General features: G+C 40.1%; 1 protein-coding gene across 4 annotated transcripts in view; it reads right to left on the bottom strand.

Annotated features, from left to right (window-relative positions):
• Positions 1 to 25,573, bottom strand: part of trps1 (trichorhinophalangeal syndrome I) — a 119,058-nt gene extending 93,485 nt beyond the window's left edge. For 2 of the 4 annotated variants that reach the window (XM_019350955.2, XM_005478442.3), the window contains exons 1-2: positions 24,578 to 25,078; positions 5,723 to 6,234 (exon numbers count right to left, since the gene is read on the bottom strand). Coding sequence is in view for 3 of the 4 variants with exons in the window: in XM_005478442.3 (XP_005478499.1) it covers positions 5,723 to 5,735 (13 nt within the window). In the remaining variant the exon portion in view is untranslated. Of the gene's footprint in view, positions 1 to 5,722; positions 6,235 to 24,577; positions 25,079 to 25,108 lie in introns of those variants that run through there. The other 2 variants (XM_005478441.4, XM_005478443.3) reach the window with 2 other exon arrangements.
• Positions 25,574 to 26,233: the final 660 nt, after the last annotated feature.

Raw genomic sequence — 26,233 nt, 5'->3', positions numbered from 1 at the left:
GTGCTTTTTTAGTCACAAAGCATCATGTTCAGATGCTATCAAGCTAATATTAAAAAAAGGATTTGAGGTTAAAAGTGGCTTTAGTCAGTTTATCTTTAATGACAATTTTGCTCCTGCATTGTTCCACACAACAGCAAGCAGTCCCTCACCACTTCCAGTCAAACAAACACAGCCGTGTGCTGTGAAACTCACTGCATCGCGGTGACTGTCTGGGTTGCATTTGGCTTCAGTGAGCACCTGAAAAAACTACCATTTGGAACTATCTGTCAGCCCCCAGCTACTCTGTTTTTATTGTTCTGGCAACTTGTTCTGCTGCTGCCAGGCACCCTGGCTCCATTGGATGGCTGTGCTGGCTGCTAGTTTTAGCATCACCACCAGCAACTGGCCTGTCAGCTCCCAGCAACTCTGTCTTTATCGTCCTGGGTAAGGGTTCTGGTGCTGCCGGCCTGGCAGGAGTACTATCAGCAGCAGCCTGAGCTTCTGTCTTCCCCTTTGTTGTTCCTCATCAGTGGACTCGCTACAGAATCTGTCAACAGTTGAAAATGTGATGTAATTCACAAAATCAACTGTGTATTAAAAAAAACGAGTGTGGTCGTTAATTTTGTCCAAACTTCCAATACGATGTCATGTTATATAAATGAATGGGTCAAAGGTGCTACAGTGTACTGCGGTGATAAAACATTTACAAGCGATGCCAGTAAAGTCACAGCATTCCTACGGCTGATACATGGGTGGAAAAAACTGAATATCAGCAACATTTGATTACAGAAAAAATGACAGTATGCAGTATTTTGGGGGAGAAACTTCATTCAAGCTGACTTCAAACTTTCTGCAACTCTGTCAAGGCTGCAACTGCAAAGAGATTTTTCCTTCCAGACATACTGAGGCAGCACGCAGCTGTATAGTACACCAGCATATGGATTAAATAAATACAGTCTGCACAGAGCTTGTTAACACTTGTTCACTTGGATCCAGCACAAGTTTTAGGCAAACCCAACAAAAAACATACACTCACATCTGTGCACACCCAGACCAAACTTATGCACACAAAGCGGTATGACACACACATGCAAAAATCCTTAAAGGAGTAAATGTGTAGGTAAGTATTGTGAATGCAGATAGAGATTTGCACAGACAAACTTGCACACACATAAATATATAGAGAAACTGGAGAGAACCTTTTGATAAATACTAAGTAGCATGTTAGTGATTAGCAAAAACTCCATTCACCACACTAAGGCAAGTCTGTTTGTATGTCCAATTTAACCAGTTTAACCAGTTTTCGAATCAGCATAAATTAACTGTATGGGAGTCTCATCTAATCACACACTTGGGTTGGATATAAAAAGAATAAATTGTACATTTTAACTGAATGATCTCACATCTTTTACATGCGCACTAACGTCTTACGTGTATGCAACAGTTACTTGTAAGTGCTTCAGTTGAGGCAGCACAACTCTCTCACACACACACACACAACTGTTGCTTGGGGTCTGATCTACCTCTGGCTATGTGGTCAGTTGCTAACAAAATCTGATTAATGGATTTCAACTCAGTCTCTCCGACAAACACAGAAACAGACTGAGAGGAAGATGAATTGGTACAAGCTTTGAAAACTAGGTTGGGTCCACTGCCCCTGCTTTGCCTAGTTACCGTTCTTAATCTGATTAATCCAATTTTTTTTCCTCCTAGAAAGGCTTTGGAAAATGAGCGCACCAAGCACCAAATGCCAGTCAGTTTTTGCTGTGTAAATCTGACCCTCCAGACAATTTGGATACGAGGAGAAACAAACATGAACTGTGCCGTGCGTGCCTGCATTAATGATAACATTTCTTCTAGCCATCAAATTGTTCCAGCATCAGTTTATGTCGTAAGATATACGATATGGCATCTCGATCCAAATATTAACCAGGCTTATAGGCCTACCTGTTGTTGCATGATATGCCTAGATCTGGGGGTTGCAAGCCTGCTGGCATCTGGGCTGCAATGCGGTAGTATGGACAGCTCTGAGGACAGTTATATAAGCTAATGAACCATCTTAAGAGCCATTGGAGAATTTTTTGTAAACCAAATGCTACATTTATAAACTAACTGCCAATATACAGTACACTGTTGGTCGAGTTTTATCAATATATTACAGACAATCAATTCCTAAACATAATAATTATAATTATTCAGTGTGACAATGCAATCAGGTCTGCCAGGCTCAACCTAGTTACAAACAGAGTTACTGCAAGCATGCAAACAGACCCATAATTGAGATAAAACAGACTTAAGCAAAGAATTAACACACATCTGTCACCCTGATCTTTGATTGATTCGGTGTCCTTTAAAGTAGTCGATCATTAACAAACTGACAAATTAAGCCATTAATAGCAATGACACCTGGTGACACCTCCTTTATTAATCTTTGCCTGGCTAAATAATAAGTCTTAATTGGAATCTATTAGAATTAATTGTTAGTTGGGATGTCAGGGACAAAGAGAAAGACTTGTGTGCATGAGTTTGTCCATGTACGTCTTTGTGAGAAGATAAAGGTTTAATGCCCTCTCTACTTATTGATGAATGGGTATGTCTCGACGTCCTACACACGCATACGCACACGGAAACACTGAAAAGGGAAAAAAAATATATGTGTGTGTATGTGTGTGGAAAACTAACAGCAGTAGAGCATGCTGTAAAGCTGCAAGAAGATGAGATCATCACACACACTGAGCTACCTTCTGACCCATTTTGGCAACAGTCAACAGGTAGTTTACACGCGGATGTTCAAACGTTTTCTAAACCAGGCTCTGCTCTGACTTTTGCTGTTTGAGACACACAGACAGTAAGAGGGTGACGCAAAAAGAGAGAGAAAGATCTGCTGACAGACAATGGGGAAGGAACACATCAGGAATCACCACCTCAGAGGAGCGAAACTCTTTTGTGGGCTACTATGTCACAGAAACAAAAAAAAAAGTCTTTATATGTGCACGCTGTGCAGCGTGTTTGTGTGCAGGATCAAATTCAAATGGCTCGAACTCTACTCAACATTGCTCAGTTTTTTTAAAGCCTCCAAAAAAAAAAAAAAAAAAACTGGCACATGTGACTAACATATCAAAGACTAGGAGATAACCCAAAATGCACGCACACCACTGCATCTATGAGAACATGTGTATATACACACTTGAAGGCATGCAATCATGCACATGCATACACACAGTTGAATAGACATACACACACACACACACGACCACAGCTAAAAGCATCAAGCAGCTCAAAGTAATCCGCCCTGCTGAATAACATCACCAAGCAAAGCCACCGCACCGCATAATGAAAAACATACTAACGCACACACAGATGCTCGCACACTGTGCAAAAGGACATACGCAAATTTGCATATCCATTATCATTCACTATGGTGCATGCAAAATAGCTACGTTAAAAGATAAATAAAGACACACCAAAAGTACAGAGACAGTCTCAAAGACACTCTGCAATGATCGTGCAGTCTCTGAGTCAATTACCCTCCATGCATTTACAGTTAAAGGGTCATTTCACCAAAAAAGACCTGCATTTTTTTAGCTTTCCAGGCCGCTTGGAGTTCATTTTAAAGAGATTTCAAGAAAGCTGCTAGTACACATATATTCAGCTATACAAATAATAAGTATTCATACACTTCCTAAAAAATCAACTTATCTTTCATAACTCAATGTATAAGTCATTCAAATCATTCAGAAACCTTGCTCTGGAGAGTTTTGAACGGTTGAAACAGTTCCCAATAAAAACTGTTGAGACAGCATAAAGAGCACGAGAGTGTGCGAGAGAAAGAGAAAGGAAGCAGACGTCGAGCGCTTCAGCGTGCGTTGTGACACAGGTAAAGGAGGATACGCAGCAGCTGTTTGCGCACCTTTGTTTGTGTGTTTTTGTGTGTGCTCAGCACAGCTGATGGCTGGCCCCAAATAAATTCAGAAATTTAAAGCGTGTCAGTTTTTGCAGCTTGTTAGTAACACAAAAGCCCTGATAAGGCAAAACACAGTGTGGTTAAATTACCGTATGTTAGTGTCATAATGCATACAAATGTACACGCCCACATATACATATATATACACACACATCCAGACGAGAATAATTCTCTATTTACATAATTCAACAATATGGTTGTATGTACTGTATGTGAAAAATATTTCTTAATTTGCGAGCGTTTGGATAAAGGCCGACAGTTCGGCACATACGGTATTTAAACCGAAATAAAATAAATACGACACTGCTATAATTATAATGTATGCTACACCACAAACCACTGAAGCTTTTTGCACATGCTTACATAATAACCTCAGCTGTAAATATATGTACTTCCTGTAGTACAATAACCTGTGCAGTGCCATTACGTTCTAGGATCCATGAATGCATGTAGCAAAAGGAAAAAGTAACCTTTTCAGTTCAAACACTCCGATATCTGAAACAAACAAATCCTGTTTTGGTGTTGTACAAAGCTCAGCATTTAATTGAACAGGCACTCTTATTCATATGTTATCATCCCCTAATTGCAGGCTCACCATTAACGGTCTCTATGTAGCATGTGGGCTTCTGTAAAGCCTTGGAGATCACTGGTACTAATCAACATTACTAATAGTTTGCTGTGGTGGTGCTGGAGTCGACGTTTGAAAGCGTATTTATGGGATCTGAAGAGCGAAATCAAAGCAGTTGTGTCAGAAACCTCTTGTTAACAGACATCCCTGGTAACAATTACATATTTTGGAAGCAAACCAATCAAACAGTAGATCAAGTTGCTCCCTCTAAACTTTACAAAGTGTGAGGAACTAATGAGCTCTGCTAATGAGGTCTACTGAACCAGAATGCAGCAGATGCTTACTGGAAGAGCAGGTAATGTTTCGCTATGAGTAAATTGCTCCACTGCTTGATGTCAAAAACAATCTTTTAACTTTTATTTCTACATAGGAATCATTTGAAACAGCGCAGTATTCAAGCGATATTCAAACAGTTTTCCACCCTCGCTGGGTGCCACCAGGCAAACATTAAATACCACAGCGTATGGAGGAGCGATTCAAGGCAACGTGCACAGTCACTTCCTCCACAAGTGATGACTAAGAGCAGTTTTTCATAATACTTCGTTGTTCTGCGTGTACGCCATTTTATCTGCAGTCGCTAAACTACCCCCCTGTACCCGCTTTGGCTGGAGGCGGTTACATCAGACCTACAAACTGGCCGAGCTCTGAGAACGACGGATGCCTGTTAAAGCTTTTATTTTTTTATTTCTCGTGAAATTGTTTGCTTTCAAAGTTTCAGCAAGACTTGCTGTGCACACACACACACACCACAAAAACACGCTGAATTACTGCAGAAAAAGTATATATTTATTTATTTTTTTCAAGGAATGAACGCTGATGTTGCAGAAAAAAATTAAAATGAGTTATTGTTTTATTCCTAATGAAAAATAGTTCATAAACAATTATTAGCAATTTAATTTAATGTAAAAAATCCCATTACATTTGTATTAATATTGTATTAAAGATTAGTGACTAATTAAAAAGTGTATTATATTCATTTAATTACTAAATGTTACACATGATAAACTGACTTTGTAAGTATTCACGGTAGTTTTGTCAGAACATTTAGATCAGAAAGCAGCAGAATCCTGAATATCAGCAGTAAAAACATTCAGTTTAAAGCTGTTAACTTTCCTATTGAGGGATTAAAAGTGAAAACATATATGTCCTACCTCTGCTGATCATCGGGTTATATAAACATCATGGCTGGCTCCTGGCTTTGGCATCGGTTCTTTTGAAATGGCTCGGTTTAACCCTGCGCCGCAGCGGTCCGTCCAGCAGCGCAGTTCGGCTACTGGCCTTCTGTACTCCACAGCGTAATGGAAAGCAGAAACCAGGTGTCAGGCCAGCGCTAGTATCCTTCCATTTCTTAATCAGGTCCACACAACTCCTCACAGGTCCTTGAGCATCCGCGCTGAAATTCTTCGGCTTCTTTGACTTTTGCTTGTGAAGGTCTTCAACTGTGAGTCGCATCAGCTACTTTTAGTCCACGGCTGTTGCCCCCCCTCGTACGCTTAACAGCTGGCCATTACAGCTTTGAGTTTGATCAAGTGTGTGTTCTGCGTATGCAAGCTGTCAGGTTTGCTGTCCGGTCCTTTATTTTAGTTTTTTTTGTTTTTTCGTAATTCAATTCTGGTTAAGGTCCTCAGTCATGGTTGTCAGAGTCCACTATCATCTTAACAACCTGCAAAAAGACAGAAAGACAAATATTGTTAGAAACGGACACATGCTGCAGAAGTTAGTGAAACCTGTTGGAGCCAGATTTCAGACATTTTTTCCATACTTTACGTTTACAGGAAACAATTTTGCCTGGACTTTAGACGTCTACATTAAAATGGTTGATCAAAGGTGCACAATAGCCAAGAAAACATTCAGTGCCCTGCTCAGGCCCCGGCCGGGTCTGAGGTTTTTTTCTTTTCTTTTCCCATATGTGACAGCTGACAATGCCTTTCACATGTGAAGTCAGTTTTGAGGTCTTTTTAAAGTCGGGGCCAAGGGTAATTTACAGTACAATTTAAAAAATAAAATAATAATAATAATAAATGTGATTCTTTCACAGTGAAAGCATCGTCAACTTTCCGTAAACTCAGAAAAAAAAGTTCAACTTTCAACCAAAATCTACAATTAACAAACATGTCTGTGTTTGACAACTGTAAACTCGTTGCTTTTTTGCACATGTCAAATTATATTTTCTGTGTACCACAGAAGGACGTGAAGTACAACAAACAGCCCGGACATTAACAGTCAGGTAAATAATGAGAAAAAACTGTGCAGCCGCTAAACTACTGGGGAAAAAAAAGGTCACTAATAATATCCCAGGGATATAATTAACAGCAGAACCCAGCATCTCGCTGTCTTCTTCTTCAAGTATGATTTGCTCAATTTCAATAGTGATTGCTTAATGAATCACAACAAGGCCGTCATTGATGAATAACTTCCAGGAATCAATAAAATAAATGATCACATATTGGATTTCCAGCGGCTGTGCCCACTGACGAGTCTATTTTTCTTCATTCTGTAATTCTGTTACAAGTTACACTCCAGTTCTCAGTTCCCCCTTTTGTTGCCCCAACCACAAAAATAACCCCACCCTCTGTGTCAGTAACACTCCTCTCCCGCTCTCTTTTTTTTTATTCTCACTCTGCCACCCTGTCTCCTTCTTTCCATCCATCTCGGCTCTCTCTGCTTCGTACCGCAAATCAAAATGTTAGTCTGTATTTATAATAAACCGTTTTCCTCAGGTCAGTCTGGTTGGTGCGTGCGTGTATTTGTAGGTGCCTGCATCAACGGTGGATAAAGATTCAATACCTGTTCAGCGGTCTTGACCACTTCCACAGACAGTTCTAACTTTGTTTGGGCTATAGATAGAAAGTTAGCACACCAGAACTGGAGGCTATCATTATCTGAAAATGGATATCTGCTGTTTCGCAAGAAAAAAAAAATTGCTGGCAATAAAAGCCAAGAACATTATGAGTCATTACTGAAATTATGAGTCATTTTAAAGACCCTCCCATCTTAAAACAGTGCTGTTTTTCAGGATTAGAAAAAACTTCTGAGAAAAAAACACAGTTGATGATTTCCAGGTAGGCACTTGGAAAAAAGTTGTCCATAGGTAACCTTGTGAAAGTGTCCACAGAACAAAAAAAGCAAAAATAACAAAGAACACAACAAACAAACAAAAAAAGAAGGTGAGAACTCCAGTATCACATCAAGCAGACATGCTTCCGGTTATTACATGATCAACCACACCATGTAATAACAGCGTTATAACACAGAGGAAAACCATTCTTTCAAAGCAGAAAAAAAGCAATGTAAGAAGCAACTTATTCATTAGCAGTTTGCACAACAGGAAAAGAAAAGGGGAAAGAAAAGCTTTCTTTATCTTAAGAGTGAGTGTAGCTTTAAACATTTTTTTCCTGTGGAACTCTGACTCAGTCAGCCCCTGCTTACTCATTTTCTCAATCACTGTTTTTTGCTTCTTTGGTGTTTTTCTCTGTATTCTCTGTTTCTTTTTCTTCCTTTCTTTTTTTTTAACTTCCACTATGACTTTTCTTGTTTTCTTGCATTCATTCATCTCTTTTTCTAGTATAACTTCCATTTCCCAAGCTCACGTCCATCAACTTCACGTTTTTCTCCCTCTCTCTTCCATGTCTCTCTCCCATCAATTCATCACTGAGCTCGCTGTCATATTAATGTGTTTCTTCTGACTGTTTTTCCAACTGTCATTGTGGCTGAGATACCCCCCCCAAACCACCGCCACAGCCCCCATCCCTTCTGCGCTTACCCCCCCCCCACACACACACACACACACACACTTCGTGAATGCGTGTGGTCCAGTCCGGCCATAGACTGTTACATTGTCCCAGACAGGTTGGACTGCGCCACTAGCCAGCAGACGAGGGGGGGGATGGGGGGAGGCGGAAAGCGGGGGTTCCTAGGCAATGTTTGTTTTTCTGTTTCCAATTTGGTCCAGCCTGAGGAACTCCACACTCCGCTCTGTCTCAAACACACCATTCATGACGGCCTGACGTACATGATTACACACACATGCCCACTCGCCAGCTCTCCGCTCGCTCCGAAGCACGCACACACATGCAAACAGACGCACACACGTGTTACATGCTCTCGCTGCCTCCAACAGACGCGCAGATTTAGTGTAAATCCACGACGACAAACATAGCACTCGAGTTCATTTGCAATCATTTCTGTCACGAAACGCAAGACCCTCAATTTATCTTTGTCCTCATCTTTTATTGTTTTCTGATTTGTTATTGCTAATGCCGTCTCAAATGACATGGTGGTCAAACTAATTACACTCGTTTCTTCCTCATCTTTCGGCGATTTTTTTCCCTCTGCTGTCCCAAAGAAAATAATTGTCTTTGAAGGGCCTTTTTGATGTCTCTTGTTGCCTTTTCAGATCTTATGTAGACAGAGTTATGCTCCATGTTTCACCAATTAGAGCACAGAGAGTACATTGTTTGATATTCAGCTCAACTCAACCGTTCCAGCTGAAATGGATTATTGTGGTCATTTTTGCTGTTTGGATTTTAAATACAGTAAATAAAGATCTTTCTATGTACTAGTAAAATCGTTATCTTGGATCAATACAGACAAACTATGCTGACAGGTAGTTATCAGTCTTTTCAGATGTCATGGAATTATCGTCCCCCTGTGTGGTTTAAGCATCAAGGATGTACAAGCAGGCACTGTATGCAAACGAGGTTTACTATGATTCAGTGCTCTCCGGCTTGTTCCCTGCAGATCATACCAGAAAAGCGGCGCAAACGCAGCAAGAGCTGCACGCAGAGCTTTGCCGTTCTATCCGCGGCATAAAATGTACTGAGTAGCAGGTGCAAAACCATAAAGCCGGCTGTGGAGCTTTACAATTTTACTGTCAGGTAAACAAAGGAAACTATTAAACTACTCTTGAAATTCTCACAATAATTTGTTCAGTGATTGCAAACAGCTTGTCAATCAAAGAAAGTTGGCTTCTTCCAAAATCGTATTAAATTAATATTAGGAGAAGAGACGAAGCAAGTGTTAATCAAAGCGCCCTGGCACAACAGATGATACAAAGTGCAGACAATCTCATACAGTGACGAGATGATTGGCCTATGGAGAAAATCACATAACCTTAACCTTAAGGTCCTGGTGGCACAAAAAAATGAACTCCATTAAGATCAGGTAAACTGCAGCCGGACACTTTTCCGGAGTGTTGACATGCATGACAAAAACAATGTTCTGATGACTACGTCTAAGGTAACATAAAGAATATTTCCCTGTTCCTAACAGATAACTAACATTCACACTGTTAAATAAAGGCAGAACTGAAAAAGTCAATTATCTGATAAGCTGATCATCGGAGTGTGTATGTTCCAATTCCTTGGTTCCCCCTTCCCTAATGTGAGGATCGACTTTTTTTTTCCACAGTAAATTGAATATTTAGGTGGAATGACTAACAAATCAAGGAAAGTGATGGCAGATTAACTAAAATAATAGTTAATAGATAGCTAGATAGTTAATAGTTAGTTAATAGATAGATAGATAAGGGAACATCATCCTATCAAGTATGCACATGTTCAACCACACCAAAGAACATAATTAAAACTTCTGCCCTACATGTGCATTGTCTGCATGGCAAGCGAGCAAACACACTGTGCCAGTGCTTCTGCTCTCTTCTGAATCACACCACTAAGTGACCTTGATCAACCAGATCTTTCAGCTGCTGAGGTTAAAGCTGAGGGAGTGGCTTACCTATTCATTACTGTATGCAACACCCACAGCTTTCAGACTTTTCTCTGACACATACGCACGTGCTAGTTGCTGACATAGCACAACTTTCCTGTGATACATAGGTTCCCCAGAGTGGATAAATAAACAGTTGTAGGACTGATATTAGTCCACTTCTTCCTGTGGGGTTTGGAAATTAGTCTAAAACAGAATCACCATTGCCACCAGTAACACTAATAATATAAAGAAAACTATACGTTACTACATACAAGTGGTTTTGAAACTGCTGAGCAAATTAATCTGCTACATCTTAGAAAACAAGAAAAGAGAAAGCCCAACTAATTACTAGTTAACTGCTGCTGTGGCTGGTAGAGGAGACAAACTTACCAACCACAGTCAAATGAGTATCCACATTTGCCTCGTGGACGGTGCTAATGTCCCGCCTTGATGTACGATAGTAGCAGGAAACCGGGAGATGCATAAATCAACAGGGGACTGTTGATTCTGACCTTGCTCTCCACAGCTAAGACTCTCATACATCAAAAATAATGGAGAACAAACTCTGCTTCAGTGGTAGTTGTAGGCGTAATGGAAGGAACTAGTAGCTGCATAAATCAACAAGTTGATTGTTGACTCTTGCCTAGCTGTCTTTTCCCCCAAAATACGGAAAACAAACTACAGCTCTGCCAGAAACACACACGCACATTACACACATGCATTCCTGCCGAAGTCTGCCAGACGTATCTGATGATTTTTAAGTACGCGCACACACCCATGCATGCTTGTGTTTGTGTGTGTGCGTGCCTTGGTTTGGTTTGTCTGTCTGGGTAAGCTCAAACATTACATCAGTCATACACACTCAGATCCACAAACTGAAACAGGCAAATACACTAGATCATGCACGCACTGCGCCACATTCGCTATTCAACACTCTGTCTCTCAGGAATACACACACATGCACACAAAGACAACCACACACACACACACACACACAATTTCCACTGCTGGAGAATCGGACGTTTCCTGCAAGCGGCCGGGAAAAATGTCTGGACAAACTTAAGACGCACACACGTACACACAACGGAACATTTTCAACCCACAATGTTGACATTATATTCCTTTCCAGAGCCCTTCTATCTACAAGCTGGCCAAGTGAAGCAGCGTTTCTCCATTGAGCAGTATCGGGAAGCAAGACTGGAAGACTGTCAGTGATGTCAATCCAGGGCTGGGCTCAATTAAAAGAAAAAAAAAGGGCTTTAATCAAATCTCAAAAACAAGTATAATCAACTTCTCATAATGCCTTGCTGTAATTTTTATATGGGATAATTTTCACTGCAGTAAAAACATTTTTAATGATTTTTTTTTCAGTGTCTCAATCAAAGATATTACTGGCCTCTAAGAGAGACTGTATTAACTTACCTTTGATATCATGCGTGTATGAGGGTGCAAAACTGATCTCCACTGAAGGCCAAAGCATCTTTCATTTTCTTAGACTGCAGCAAGGTTACATTTTCAATGATGCAGTGTTCATTTGCAAAGAGATAGAAAAAGTGACGTACTGCCTTAGAGTCATATCACTGCCTTACATAGCTGAGGTTAACAATTCAGATTCAGCAAACCACATTTAAAAAGCACTTGGTATAAATTTTAAACATACTAATAAGAGTGCCCCTCTTTTTACCGTCTTTTTCTCACAACGCATGAATCAACCGAGCTGGTCGTCATCAATTTAGTCACATTAAAGTTATCTGCACAAATTCTAGTAAACTGTTGTTATCACTAAAAAACTGCAGTTATCCCTGGTCCTGCAATGTGTGCGAGCTGGAATCGGTCTAAAGGACAATGACAAATACAAACCTATGAGCCAAATGAGCAATCAGACCAGTTCTGTTGATGTGCATGAATCTGCTTAAACATATTAACAGCAAGCTAGCATTAGCTGACATAAGCTATAGATTCTGTATCGATCCCCAAAGCAAAGGTTCCTAGTTTTCCCCAATTTTTGGTAAAATTCCAGTTTGAACAAACAGACTTCACTGTTTAAAACTGACTTTATTTTGAGTGTTTTCTAATGTTAGCTTACCTACAAACAGGCATAAATTGCTAACTGGCTAAGCCACATCCCTTCCTTGCCAATGCTCTCGATCACAAAGTACTATTTGAAAAAAATTATAAGTTTCTTTTACCTTATGTGGAGTTTGTTCTGAAGCCTGTATTACTTGTTTATGCTGACAGCAAGACTAATGGGCTTTCAAAGATAATATTAGCTAGTGCCTCTTACTGGTGGCGCTATGGTGGAGCAGAAGATTGGCACTGATATAGACACTCAGGACATAGCACAAATATATCATTGCTATAATTGTCACAGAAAATTCCACCCTTGACAAAGAAGATCACACAGGCCTACAGGACGGTTGGCAGCCCTCTGGCAACAATGTGTTGCAAGGGAAAAAGATGTAGATCCCAAAGGTTAGCAAGCGGTTGTTGACATTCGCTACTTGAAACAGGTCACAAAGTGGTACGCAGTGCTACACAAAAACCTCCTTGGGATTGCTTTAGTCCCTCACATATTGCCATAGTGGCAGTAGTTTGTGTGAAAAATCCTGACATGTCTGCAAACAGTTGCTAACTAGTCTAGGAACAATGGTGTCACTGTGAAAAGTGCAACACAAAATGGAAATGGAGACCGTTCGCCTTCAAAGTAAAATCTGTGCCTTTTGAAACTCGCCCGCAAATGGCAAGGCACTTTTAAAGGCAAACATTTTCTGTTAGCGTCACACTTTTTCAAGTTTCACCAATCTTTGGCAGGTTGTTGGATGAAAATTTGCAAATGGCAGCAATCTGCTAGCGACCGAAGCAATCCCAAGGAGGTTTTTGGCATCGCACCCCCAACTACCAGGAGCCAGCACTGGGAGTATACAATTTTCCCTGTCATCCGTGGGTTGCTGACTGTTTTCTAGGCCTGTATGACTGAGCTCTAACAGACTATAAAAGACAACATTTACGATGACATTATTAAGTTATGTTACCATCTGTTTTAAAGCATGAAAAATGCTACAGACAGATTCTTTTAACCACAACAGGTGTGACCCAAAACAGGTAACCCAAACCAGCACTAACTAGTACAGCGGTGAGGTTAATGTACAACGGGCAAACACTTTTCTCATCATTTAACAGAATCTATTCAAAAGGACTCAGAGCACAAATGGCTGTACTTTCCTGTGGTGCCGTTACTCGACACATCTTCAAAGATGATCTCTAATGAGTTTAAACAGCATTGCAATGCTCCTAACTTCTCTCCGCTGTTCTATCACCTCCTAGTCCACATGATGGTTTTCTCAATTCTCTTTGCTTTCTCTGTCTCCTCCATAATAATCTGTAAATCAGACACTGTCACAGTTGCCTCCTTCCTAAGTGTTATTCAGAAGGGACATTTTAAATCTCTGTAACTCCTTGCTTTATCATCTTATACGTATATTTCAAGTGAAGTTGTCAGCCCACAGTGTAAATCCACTCAACTGCAACAAGAATATATTTAGGAAACAAATCAAGAGAACTTTGTTTTATCTTAACCTTTATAACATGACTTCAGTGTTTAAGCTGATTTACGTACCTTTAAAGATAAGGTACATTTTTATTATTTAAAAAAAAAATCTTTATCATAATGTAGAACAGACAAAAAAACTGGGGTGTTGGGTAATCTGACACATAAAATGGATATCAAGTATCAGAAAGAGCAAGTTTTACACAGGTGTTAACTGAAAGAATACATAGCAGCGAAGGGAGTGGCCACTTGAAGAGATTACAAATCTCTCATCGCGCAACATTCATCCTGATTTTGTAAACCTCCTCCCAAAGAAGGTAGTTCACACATTAAACTGACATTTTCTTAATGTGGCACATGGGAATCTGATCATTTCACTGACTCACTGACTTTTCTAAAAGAGCAAAAGGGAGGGGAGAAAAAGAGAGAAAGAGAGAGTGGAGGCGAGAGAGAGATTCTCACAGCTCGATGAAATCGGCCTCTAAAGAAAAGGGAGAGGACAACTTGTGTGTGAAGCACTAAAAAGCCCAAAAGCCATGTTTCAGAACAAACGCCATGCCCCCCACTGTGCTTTTCCACCCACCGCAACTCACACACTCGCATCCACGCACTCACACACATTGGCCTGAAGAAAATTTAACTGTCAGCCGTAAAGTTTTCAACCACAGTAAGTGATCTTTTGCCCCCTTTCTCGCCCCACTTTTCCCCCTTCCTCCTCCTGCCTATGCAAAACAGTCCCCCATCTATCTTTCTGTTGTTCATCCTTCTTTCCTCCTTTCCATTTCTCTTCTTATTCTCTCTCTATTCTATTGTTGCTGTACATATTGAGCTTCATCTCCTTCTCTATCAATGCCCATCGCAGCCTCCTTTTATTTCCTTTCCTTTCGCCATCAGTGTGTCCATTCATCCACCCATCATTCTATCAGGACCAAACCACTGTCCAACACAGACAGGCAGACACCCTTGCTATCCTATTTTCCTTATAAACTCTTTCCTACCACAAAAAATGAGAAACTATCCCTCTCTCTGTCCATTCTTTATCACACCAACCCCCCACTTTCTGCATCCCCACATACACACATATACCCACACACTTCTGACTGTGGGCCTCTGACACCCACCTCTTCGTCTCCCTTCACAAAAGTCTCAAAGACCCCCAGATGTGTGCCCCCTTAATTTCCATTTCAAAAAAGAACCACCTCCCTCTCTCCATCATCCATCTATCCGTGCATCCACTTCTTCAAACATACTGCAGATGCTTCAAAAACACACTATTACACACAGCTTATCAATGACAAGCCTTTTTTTAAAGAGACAAAGAAAAAGAAAAAGCTGCCAATGACAAATATCTCGTGTCAGATCTTTGAAAGGGGAGCACAGGAATGTTGCAGATACAGACATATATGTTTATGCTGACCATCACAAATACCATTTATCCATAAGGAGAAACATGCTGATGGTAACAAATTCTCTTTGCATTTCAAAAAGTTGTTTGGGACCCAAAGGTGAGCCCTTAGAAAACAATCCATTTAGGCTACTTCCACAGTAGTTCAAACACAATAATCTTGCATTTACATTCACAATACTTTTTCACTGAGATTTCTCTGCGCTCAAAGTAACAGTATAATTTAATAGTGAAACTCTAATATTTGGTAATACGTAAGATGACAGCTTTAGCTGTTAGCCATTGCTGGTACTAAGGTTATTTCATTTTGCTGGGGGGGGGTTCATTTTTTAGTTGTTGCTTGTGGCACGGAAACAATCAAAATTGTGTTATAGAAAGTGACCGAACTGTTTCAAGTTTTTTATATTCACAGGCAATTTATAGGCATACATTTTTTAAAAATAATATTTAAAACAATACTTGTGCAATACTGCAAATGTATTCATCTAATTCCCTGTTTATTTTCTACGCTTCTGGTGACTTGGCACCATATTTTTGTTGCTAACTTACCAAATACAGTTGGTAAGTTCAGCTACCGCGTTCCTGTTTAGCTGCTGGTAGACTTTTCTCATATTCGGCCTACTGAACTATGAATAGTTGCATTATCCTGTTAAATTAATACTGTCTGTTCACATTACAGACAGGCAGGAGTAATAACACTTGTTACCTAGCTCAGAATTTTATCATTTTAATAATTAGCCACTGCCACTAGATGCTACATTAATGGTAAATTAGCAGACGGCTAATGTTGTTATCAGGCAACTGCTAATAGCTAAATAGCTAGTATTTAGTATTCATTAGTATTTTAATACATTTTTTCAAAATCCTATTCAGCACTTACATTGACTATGGTACTTACTGTCAAAAAAATACTGTTACATTTTTAGAATTTTGGTATCAATAAAGAGTGCTAACTATCCACTCTGGTGCCACAATGCCAAAAATAGTAATAGCTGGTACCAATACCTATTGCAAGATACACGATACCCAATTTTGCATCAGCCCGAAATGCAAAATCCTTTTAAAACAATATTATTCTTAGATCACATCATTTAAAGCCATTAACCACAAAGCAAGTTCAATGGCTATATCTAAGCATTAACCATTCAACATTGTCAAACAGCCACAAGACAACCCTGTTACCCGACAGATTTACAATTCCAAATGGAGGGAGGGAGTACCTCGGCCAAAAGGTTGTGGCTTGGTGCCCAAAGTCAAGTGTTTCATTTTAACTCAAACAATTTACTGCATTAAATTTCATACATTTAAAAAGTCCTTGTACCAGAACAAGCTACAACACCTTCAAATGTGCCGATTAAGCACTCTTCACTGCTGGGAGAGAAGATTAGTCCCTGCCTTTTCAACGTTTATGTGGCTTGAAGAGAAGCCCTGAGGGCATCTGCTCTAACTGTCTGCAGGGGTGTACCCTCTAAAGCCCAAAGCTGCTATCGCACAATTACTTTACAATATCAAAAACCCAGCCCAGCACCATCCTGCAGAGAACAGGTGAGGCAGTTAGCTATGTCTAACTTCATTTCTCTGCTTCTTTCAGAAATGTCAAGCCAGACCAGAAGCAAGTTGAAAGGGTGTCATATCTCCCTGTGCTTTCTTGCTGCCTTCTGTTATAGGGCAACCAGCCAGGGATACATGAATAAAATAACACATCAGGCCAGGCTAGACTGGCCCTTCATGAACTACAGTTACAGTAGAATTACAGTTCCACTCCTAATCCGTATTCCCTCATCTTTATTTTCTACAGACTAAACAGTCCACACAGCCACAGGCAGAAGAAAAGAACGAGAGAAAAAAAATCAGGAGAAGCAAAGTGTGGCTATGTGCTTTAATGAAAAAAACAATGTTAGTCGCTTAAATCATAGTTTTAATTTGACGGGACGCCATAAAAAGTCTGCCCCTTCCAACACACAACCACACAGAGAAAAGCGCACAGTGAGAGACACACGCATACATGCACCAGAGTGAGGACAAAGACCACTTTGAAAAGTTACTCAGCCACCAGATGTTTTAGTCTGATCCCAGACTACAATACTAATGGGGCTGTACGCACATGTGTGTGTGTGTGTGTGTTTGTGCGCACATGCAGAGAGGAGAGGGGAGAGAGACAAGCCGATAGTTTTACGACAGTAAAAATAAAGTTTGTTCCTCAGCAGGTATATATAGTAGTAACAAGGACATGCAAACACTTTCAAGGTAAACAAACTGCTTGGCTGCAGACAATCACAGAAGAGAAACTACAGATTCACGTTTAAAAAAAATGGCAATTTTTATATAGGACAGACTTGAAACTGTAAGCATATGTCAATGCAATGAGGGCTTAGAGTATATCACACATACAATTAGCCCCATCCATAAAATAAACAGGCATTAGGCAGCTGTACTGTTGTATGACTGCAAGACAAGCACTGGATCGAGCGTCAAGCGCTGCCACAGAAAAGTGTGCCACATCAAACCTCAAAAGAATCACGATTGTGAATGAGAGAGCGCACAATAGCAAACAAATGTCAGCTGAAGTGAAAGTTAAACGCAATCTTCAAGCAAGTAAATTAAGTGTTTTGACAGTGATTACAGGATGATTGGGCACACATGACACTAACAGTCCTTCTTGTCTTGCATTACAGTAAAAATAGGAGGCAGAGATTTGGAGATAATGAAACAGAAAGAGGCACTTCAAGAGCTAAGAAATCTAAGCTGCGTGTATGTGTTGTGCAGGTTCTTGGTTTGACTGTTGACAGAGCAGACAGTTAACCTTCAGTATAGAAATAAACAATCAGTGAGTCAATTCAATCATAGCCATGCAGCGAATGAGATAGATCTGACCTCAAGAGGAGAAGATAAGCGCCAGTGGGCTCCTACAATAACTGATAGCTATCTATCAACAACGCTGAACTGTCTGGAGATGAATGTTTATTGATACTGCAGGCCAGGCATGCGAAGATGTGCAAAGATATGCTGCAGGAACGGATGCCATATTAAAAATATATAGTGAACAGTGAACAATCAACAACCACATCAAAAATACTGTAGTTATCACGCAGAAAATTATCTGTCAAATTAGCCCGGATTGTACAAAACTAAAAACTGATGAGACATGAAATACAGTTATTGTAACACAAATGTGCCGCTCACTTTAGAACTTGTTAACAGAAAGCAAATCTCCGACCCTGAACACTGGAAAAAACTTGATCTTACAATTTCTTGCTAAAAACAGGTGGATTTTTTTCTTATTTACAGCCATGAAAAAATATATAGAATGACTTTCTCATTCACAATCAATCTTTCCTCCCTTTGGAGCAAGATAACTCGTTTCCAAGCAGCTTCCTTGATTTAAAAAAAAAAAAAAAAAGACACTTCTTCTACTTGAGAAAAGTCTCACTGAATTACGCATACAGTACTTGAGAAAAATGGTGCAGCACCATCCAGCTCCATCTGTGTGTTGCACAGCCGCTTCAGCTTCAACACAAAGAAGCTTACAACATAAATCACATTCAGATTCCTGCCACTTATGCCACTGTCACAATTTCCATAGTTAATTTTCGCTGTCTGCCTGCTGGGTGCTGTGTGAAAACGGCAAGAAATTACAGACGGGGCCATGCTCATTACTTAAGACGTTTAAGAAAAACAGTAAAGAAACGCACTCGTAATGTTGCATTTCTGAAGTCTGCAACGATCAAAATCATCCAGCAAAGTAAGTCTAAATGCAGACTACATGTACTTACTTTTTGAAATTAAATTGATGTTTACATTTAAATCCAGTGTATTACAGTATGGATGTCTCTACTTATACACATACATTCTGTCCCTTATACAATGGTTACTGTTTGAAGTATACTTAAAATTTTACATTTTTATACAAAAATTAAGGATTTTATAGAAATGCACTACTTTACGTGAAGCATGTGAGTTTGCACATTTTAAGTGATTAGACCGTATCCTCTCTTCCTGATCTCTCTGTTAGTATCAAGATACAGACTAGCAGCAAAGCTTTACATAATGTGTCCTCTAATATGTGCATACAATGAGATAAACCTAAAAACACCTACAAACGCCTCAACCTGCATGTTTCCTGTGATGGATCGTCTCGCTCTTGACCCTATATCAAATCGGCCCGGGTTGCTTTTTCACATTGCACGTTAATAAATCAAGTTAGCAAAAGAAAATGACGAATGTAAATGAAATGAAATGACAGCAACAAGTATCGTAGAGCCACTACAGTAAGAGCCAAGGAGAAACTGGCTTTGCAAGGTTTAACAACGTGAAAGGGACATCTCACTGATGATTCACTGCAATTACAACTTTTATTCCTTGTTGATTGCGACAGGTAATTGTCACCTTTCACCCTTTCTGCACTTTTATGCAGCTTTCACGTGTGAAACTATTTGGTTGCTTTCTCAAGGAAGCTACAAAAATCTACCGTATTAACTTTTAACACAAGAGTGTACATATGAAATATGCAAGTCCCAATAAAAGACATTTTGCTCCCATCTTGTTATGCAGAGTTATCAAAGGTCTTTGAGGGACCAAGATTTAAAACACATTAAGGTCTTTTTCATTCAAGCAAACCTGATCAGACTTCCAGGCTCTTTACTTATTCTCCAGAGCATCACTGACAGCTGTTTATAGGCTACAATTCTCTCTTAATGACATACAGCTGTCAACTTATTTTTTTTCTTCAAACCAATGGGAGCACCTGCTGTAAACCTCGAGAAAAGGTAGAAGCCGAGGCAGCATTTTCAAGCCACACAATGACTGTCTGTATGAGTAAAGCATAAGGTCAAATCTCTCCAACATCTGAAATGTTCAACAACTTTTGTGGAATAAATGCAACAATGTTCCATACTTGACGTGCATATTTTATAGAGCAGCATTTGTTTTTTAACTTGGAACTTGTTTAAAACTTCATTCATCAAAGGGTTGGATCAAATGTTCCACAGCGTTTTGCACAACGTCGACGCTCGAATGAAATGTGATTGATATCTGAATGCACGGGTGTATGGGAGGCATCAGCGTGATACTGCTGAGTCAAAGCAGGCAGGGCTCGCCACTCACTCAACCTGTAGGTTTCATTTACCAACTGCCCTGACACAACTAACAAGCCAGAGATGGGTTTCGTAATTAAATTCTGATCATGGGAAAGACAGATTTAGAACAACTGCCGTCTACAGCACAGTTGAGACATTTAAGTGATGCACGGGAATTCGCATGGTGTCGGTGAGTTTAAAAGTTACACGTCTTTTGGTAACAGGAAAGCCTTTATAACCACAGGGCTGTACTGCTGCTTTGTCACTACTTTCGGCGGGTACACGTCTTAATCCTCTGCACCACCACTTTATCAGTCTTTACTGTAACGTGGCAGAAGGATTTTTATTATCTTAGATCAAAGGAGGGCAAAACTGCCCCATATTTAGGATTCGTATCCCCCACCCCTCGACCCCACCCCCAAATAAATCTAAATACTAAGAGAGAAAAAAGAATCATTTCACCCTAAACCAAGACCATGTGCTCGTTATCTGAAGCAGGCGGTCTAAAAAGACAGACTTAAAAGTCTAAAATAGACCAAAGACATTAGAGACAAAGTCAAGCCTAAACAAGACTGCAGTAACCACAGACAGAGTGGGGATGACATTTTGGGCATTTAGCAGACGCTCTTTTCCAGACTGACTTCCAGTAAATGCAACGAGAGAATAAGCTCAAATCCCTGTATAACCAATGCTGCAAGCACTGAATATAAGCAATAATAGACCCAAAATATGCACACACAGTAAAATTATTTAAAAACAATTGTGTCCTGAGGATATGAGCAAAACAGAAGACTTGTTAATAAAAAAATAAAACAAAAAAAATGTGCTAGCTAGAGAACTCTGAGCCAAAGAGCCAGAAGCCTTACAGAAAGCCTTTTTTTTTTTCTTTAAGTAAACTATCAGTGACAAATGGATGTTTCCTTTAAATGAACTGCAGGCAGGCTCAAGATGAATAACGACTGAATCTCTAATAGATGCTATCTTTTCCTGCTATTGGAAGCAGTCAGTGTAGGGAGTAGTTCAACATTTGCCATAAAGTATTTAAGAAAGAGTTTCCTCATTTTTTAAAATTTGCAAAAAGTGAAAGAAAAAGTGTTCTCACAGACTGATTCATAGTGGTCAACAGGTTTGCTATCACATATATTTTTTAAACTATTCAATATTAAAACAAAACGAATTACTACAATCAGCTCTTTGTTAGTTATGATGTACAGTTTAACAAAATGCCGCAAAGCTCGGAGAAAGGACGCACATCAGTCCGGACCAGAAGGAGAGAGAGAGCAACAACGGATTAGAGGTCAAATTATTACACTGCATTCCCTTTACTAGTGTTAGACCTCAGCGTTAGGCAAACATACTTTACTTCCCCCCAAAAAGCTTTTACTGTAGCATGCAGAGGAGAAACAGCGGGGGCTTCGCTGAAGGTTTTACAAACTTGCATCAATCCTGTTAACGTTTTTTAGGGTAGGCAAGATTGTCAATTTTACTTTGGAAAATTCACAGCCGCGTCAGGTTTGTACAGCTTCCCTGGATCAACAAAATCAATCACACGTCTACCAGTTAAATCACTACTATCCCCCCACCGCTTCAAAAAAACCCACTTGCTCTAAGTTAAAGTCTCCCTTTACACTCCATTTCGCACTGGCCTTTTTTCCCCCCATGTAATGCAGCACCGCTTTGAAACGACCAAAGACAAATGCATGGCAGCCCACAAAATCACTACAGTTGTTCCTCATGTCTTACAGAACATCAAACCATCAATAAAACACAGGAGATACATTCCAGCTAGTTGAACAGGACATTTCTGACTTCCCTCACTCCATGTGTGCTCTCTCTCTCTCCCTCTCTCTCCCCGTCTCTAAAACTTTCTCTCTTGCGAGTTCCACCACAGAGAGACTTCACATATTGCAGCCATATGAGCGAAGCCACGGCTGTCTCCACAGCACATACAGACGCACAGGAAAAAGTGCTGTGCTGTCTCCCGCTCTGTCTCACACACACACGGGAATGAGTTTTACAAGCAGGGGGGGTTCTCTTTAGGAAGTTCTCAACTGTTTTGACATTTAATAGCGGCTATGAACAAAGCTGTACGATACAATAATATCCAGTGTCTGGAGAGCGGAAAAATTTTTAACGTTACGGAGCTGGATTGACACATCGGTGGATAAAGCGTTTTAACTAATTTTACAGAACATTGGTTGAAGTTATAAAAAGTTTGACAGGGACTCATTACATGCACGATGTCTTCGGTTATAGGAACAAGTTTTTTGTTTTTCTTTTTTGGTGAGGGGGGGGGTTTGGACCATCTGCAGTGACTATACCCAAAGCTGATGTGTAGCGGATCTAAGGCGAAAAAGATATAGTGACACAATGTGGCATAAAAATGTTACCTTAATCTTTAAAAAAATTTTAAAGTAGGATTTCTTTTCTGATAAAAATCACTTCATCCAAGTTTATTTATGTGCTGTGATAAAACTAACTGAATCATCCCATTCAGACTTTTTAACAATAATAAAGAGCAGAAGACAAACTTGATTGCGCATACTGGAATTTGTGGAACTGTTTAAAAAAAAAAAACGCCAATGTTATGCATGCATGCATTGGAAAGCAGATGTGAAAGCACTGCTAGAAAATGTTACCCATGAAGCTGATTAAATCACATTAATGTACTTTTTTTTCCCCCAAAGTAAAAATAATCTGTCATAATCCCACATCTTACAGAATACGTGTGACTTACGATGCTGCCAATCGCTCGTGCATGAAGGAATGGGTTTTCTGCTGAAGAAGTCCAAACGAAAGCTCAATATTTGAAGTTTCAGAATCAGACATGTGTCAGACTGCTGCGGCGAATGCAAACTAAACCTTAAAAGTTTCGCACGTTGTATTATTTTACTTTTTTTTTCCTCAAACGGTCCACACAGTTTTGAGTTGAAGGGAAGCGACTGTGAAACTTTTCCACCGTGTCGTGGCCAAGAAGTTGGGCATTTAAGATACAAATATAAACTCAAGATATCAACTTGAAATTGCTTTTTTAAAGTCTTTGCAGTGGCTTTTAAACATTTTCTGCTTAACGCTGAAATGCCGTGGAGCTACATTTAAAGGGCTGTGGGACAATTTTGAAAGGGCCCAATGAATAAATTAATTGCTTCATAAAAAAAAGAGGATAAAAAAACAAAGTGTAACCTCAGACAGCTGTGAACAAGTGTCACAGTTAAGTCTCAGGGTCTTGCTTTTCTGTAAGGAAAAAGAAGGGGGGGGGGGGGGTAGAAAAAAAAACCCACTGAGGTTATCTGCTGAATAAAAGTTGCTCCACGCATAAGGGGTTCTTTGGGGGCCAGAACTGGAGAACTCTGCTGAAGGACTATGTAAAAAGCTTCCTTGCAGTGTGTGCCTCATTGTGCTGGCTTCACATACTCTGCTCTCCCCACAGAGTTGTCATGCCTACCCAGCTCCCCTTATCTCAAAGGAACATCACAGTTTCTTACGACCGAAGAGCGAGAGAGAGAAAGAGAGAGGGGGGGAAACTTTTTCAAAGTTAAGTGGAAATGCAACTCATGTCTTCCCGGCATTACTCATGAAACGTCCGACAGCGAGGAAACCAATAAATTTGCAAAGATTTGAGCTAAGAGGCACTTGTTTTCTTAAAAAGTTGATAAGAGAGAGGATGATCGGGGAGGGGGGTTGGAAGAGGAGGAGGAGGAGTGGGTTGGGGGGGGGTATCCTTTACGACAATTCACATCCACCATGCGCTCTCGAGTTTCCTAACAATGAAAGAGGTGCAAAACAAACAACATAAGAACAAACAAACAAACAAACAGCGCCACATCGGCTGTGAACCGGTTGATAAACGTAATCTCTGTGATGTGGACTCACGCTTCTTTCCGCTTTAAGTCCAGAAAACAACAAGCAAGTTAACTGCGTTCATCTTTCGGCTTCAAAACCCCCTTTTCCCCCCTCTCGCTGTCCGTCTCTGTGTCTCTGCGACGTGCGTCATTCAGAGAAGCAAGAAATCTGAACTTGAGTATCAAGTTTGCAGTCAGAATAGCAATGAAAAAAAAAAGTTATCAATGAAAATAACCAAGGGGTAAGCGCGCAGTTTTAGTAGTTACACAAGAGTTACCCTGTGCTGACACAAAAATAAATAAATCACTCCAAGTCACTGGCTTCTAGGAAATCAGTGTCATTTAACGTGACTGGATGCGACACACACACACACACGCGTAAATAAATAAAATCAAGAAACAAAACTTTGAAAAGAGGAGAAAACACAAACCTACTTGAGGCGACTAAGTCACTCCACGTCCCCTTGTTGCTGGCTTCAAACTCAGTCTTAAATCAGAGCGGTTCCCCCGGTAGCCCCCCAATTTGTATTTGTGTGGCGTTTGGGTGTCCTAACCTAAATGTAAATTGCCATGTGAATTCAAAGCGGTGCTGCTCTTTTCCCTCTCTCTCATTCAGCAGATCCCTCTTTCCTTACCGACGCCGCTCAGGCCGTTAGTTACATAAGACGCAAACCGACTGCTGCCCGTCGTAAAACTACCAACAGCTAGCAGAGCGATATTTCGCCTCCTAATCGCACACGGCTTCCCTTTTAAGACGAACACATTACATCTTCCCACTTGTCCGAGAGCATGCATTTCGCCGTGTACAACTCCAAAGCGTTCATCGCCGATGCATTTTTTTTCTTTCCCTCACTCTCTCTCTCTCTTCTTCTTTTGCCGTTTACAATGCCTCTGCACCAACAGAGAGGGCTGTAGGCATGGTGTGCATCTGTGCTGGAAGTGTTTCTTTTGGTGCTGCTTACCTGTTGATCAAAAATAAGCATTAGCCTCTGTTCTCTCTGTGTGTGTCTCTTTCAGCAGCCTGTTAAGATGGTGGCTGGCTGGCTGGCTGGCTGCTTGGCTGGCTGCTTCGTCTCTTTGTGGGGTTTTTGTTTGTTGATGATGTCGGACGGGGTGACTGTGTCTTGGCTGTCTCTCTCTTTCTTTTCTTTTTTTTTCTCTTTGGTCTGAGAGGGAAAGAGAGATAGTTAAGGCTTCGCGGTAGCACATGAAACTAGGCTAATACCGACTCATTACTGAGTGAGTTTGGCTCAGGTATTGCAATATTCCGAAGGTATAGTTATGTTATTCAGCCGTGGATGGGTTTGCTGGGCACAGCAAACAAAAGTAGATCAGCTGAAAAATCTGTAATTTTTTTTCAGACTAGTGTTATCGCTTTGCTGTGACAGGACCTCTCTGCCTGTCTCTCTCTAGGCTGTGGGCATTACGTCAGAGGAGGAAGACACAGCAGCTCTATTAATATCAAGAAGCCATCCGAAGACTGACTCTTAAAGTGACACACACTGTAATCACACTTATTTACACAGTTAGTACCAAACTGAATGTACTACGAAATCAAAAACACAGATTCTTAAAGCGAAAGTTTGCTGTAATCTCAGGATTGCATTTACACAGTAAACCAAAGCAACCGCTCGGTCGACATCAAGAAACCCGTCGTAAAACGATATACTGTAATGTCACTTGTTTGGTTATTGGGAAACTGACATAAGATCACATGAAAATGGAACGAAGCGACTTTAACAGTTAATCTGTTCAAGCAGAAATCATAAAACTGCAAAAGGAAACTCCAAATACTAAAGTCGAGGTGAATAGCACAAACTCCAGTGTGTGTAGTAAAAATGTATTCTGGTATCTTTCATATTATTTCTGGCATTCATTTCAAGAAGAATAAAAGTACAATCTGAGGATATTAAATGAATTGTTAGTGGGGGCAGTTTAAACCAAAACCATTCAAGATAAATGAAATGTTTCTTTTTTTTAAAGTTATGTTTAATGCACTTCAATTTTTTAATATCTACATTTTAATCTTATTTATTATTATTATTGTATGCATTAACCATAGAAACTCTATTTGTGTAACAACAACC

This window comes from Oreochromis niloticus, linkage group LG22 (genome assembly GCF_001858045.2).
Source record: "Oreochromis niloticus isolate F11D_XX linkage group LG22, O_niloticus_UMD_NMBU, whole genome shotgun sequence".
NCBI classification, from domain to species: Eukaryota; Metazoa; Chordata; class Actinopteri; order Cichliformes; family Cichlidae; genus Oreochromis; species Oreochromis niloticus.
This window is presented reverse-complemented; position numbering and strand designations above follow the sequence as displayed.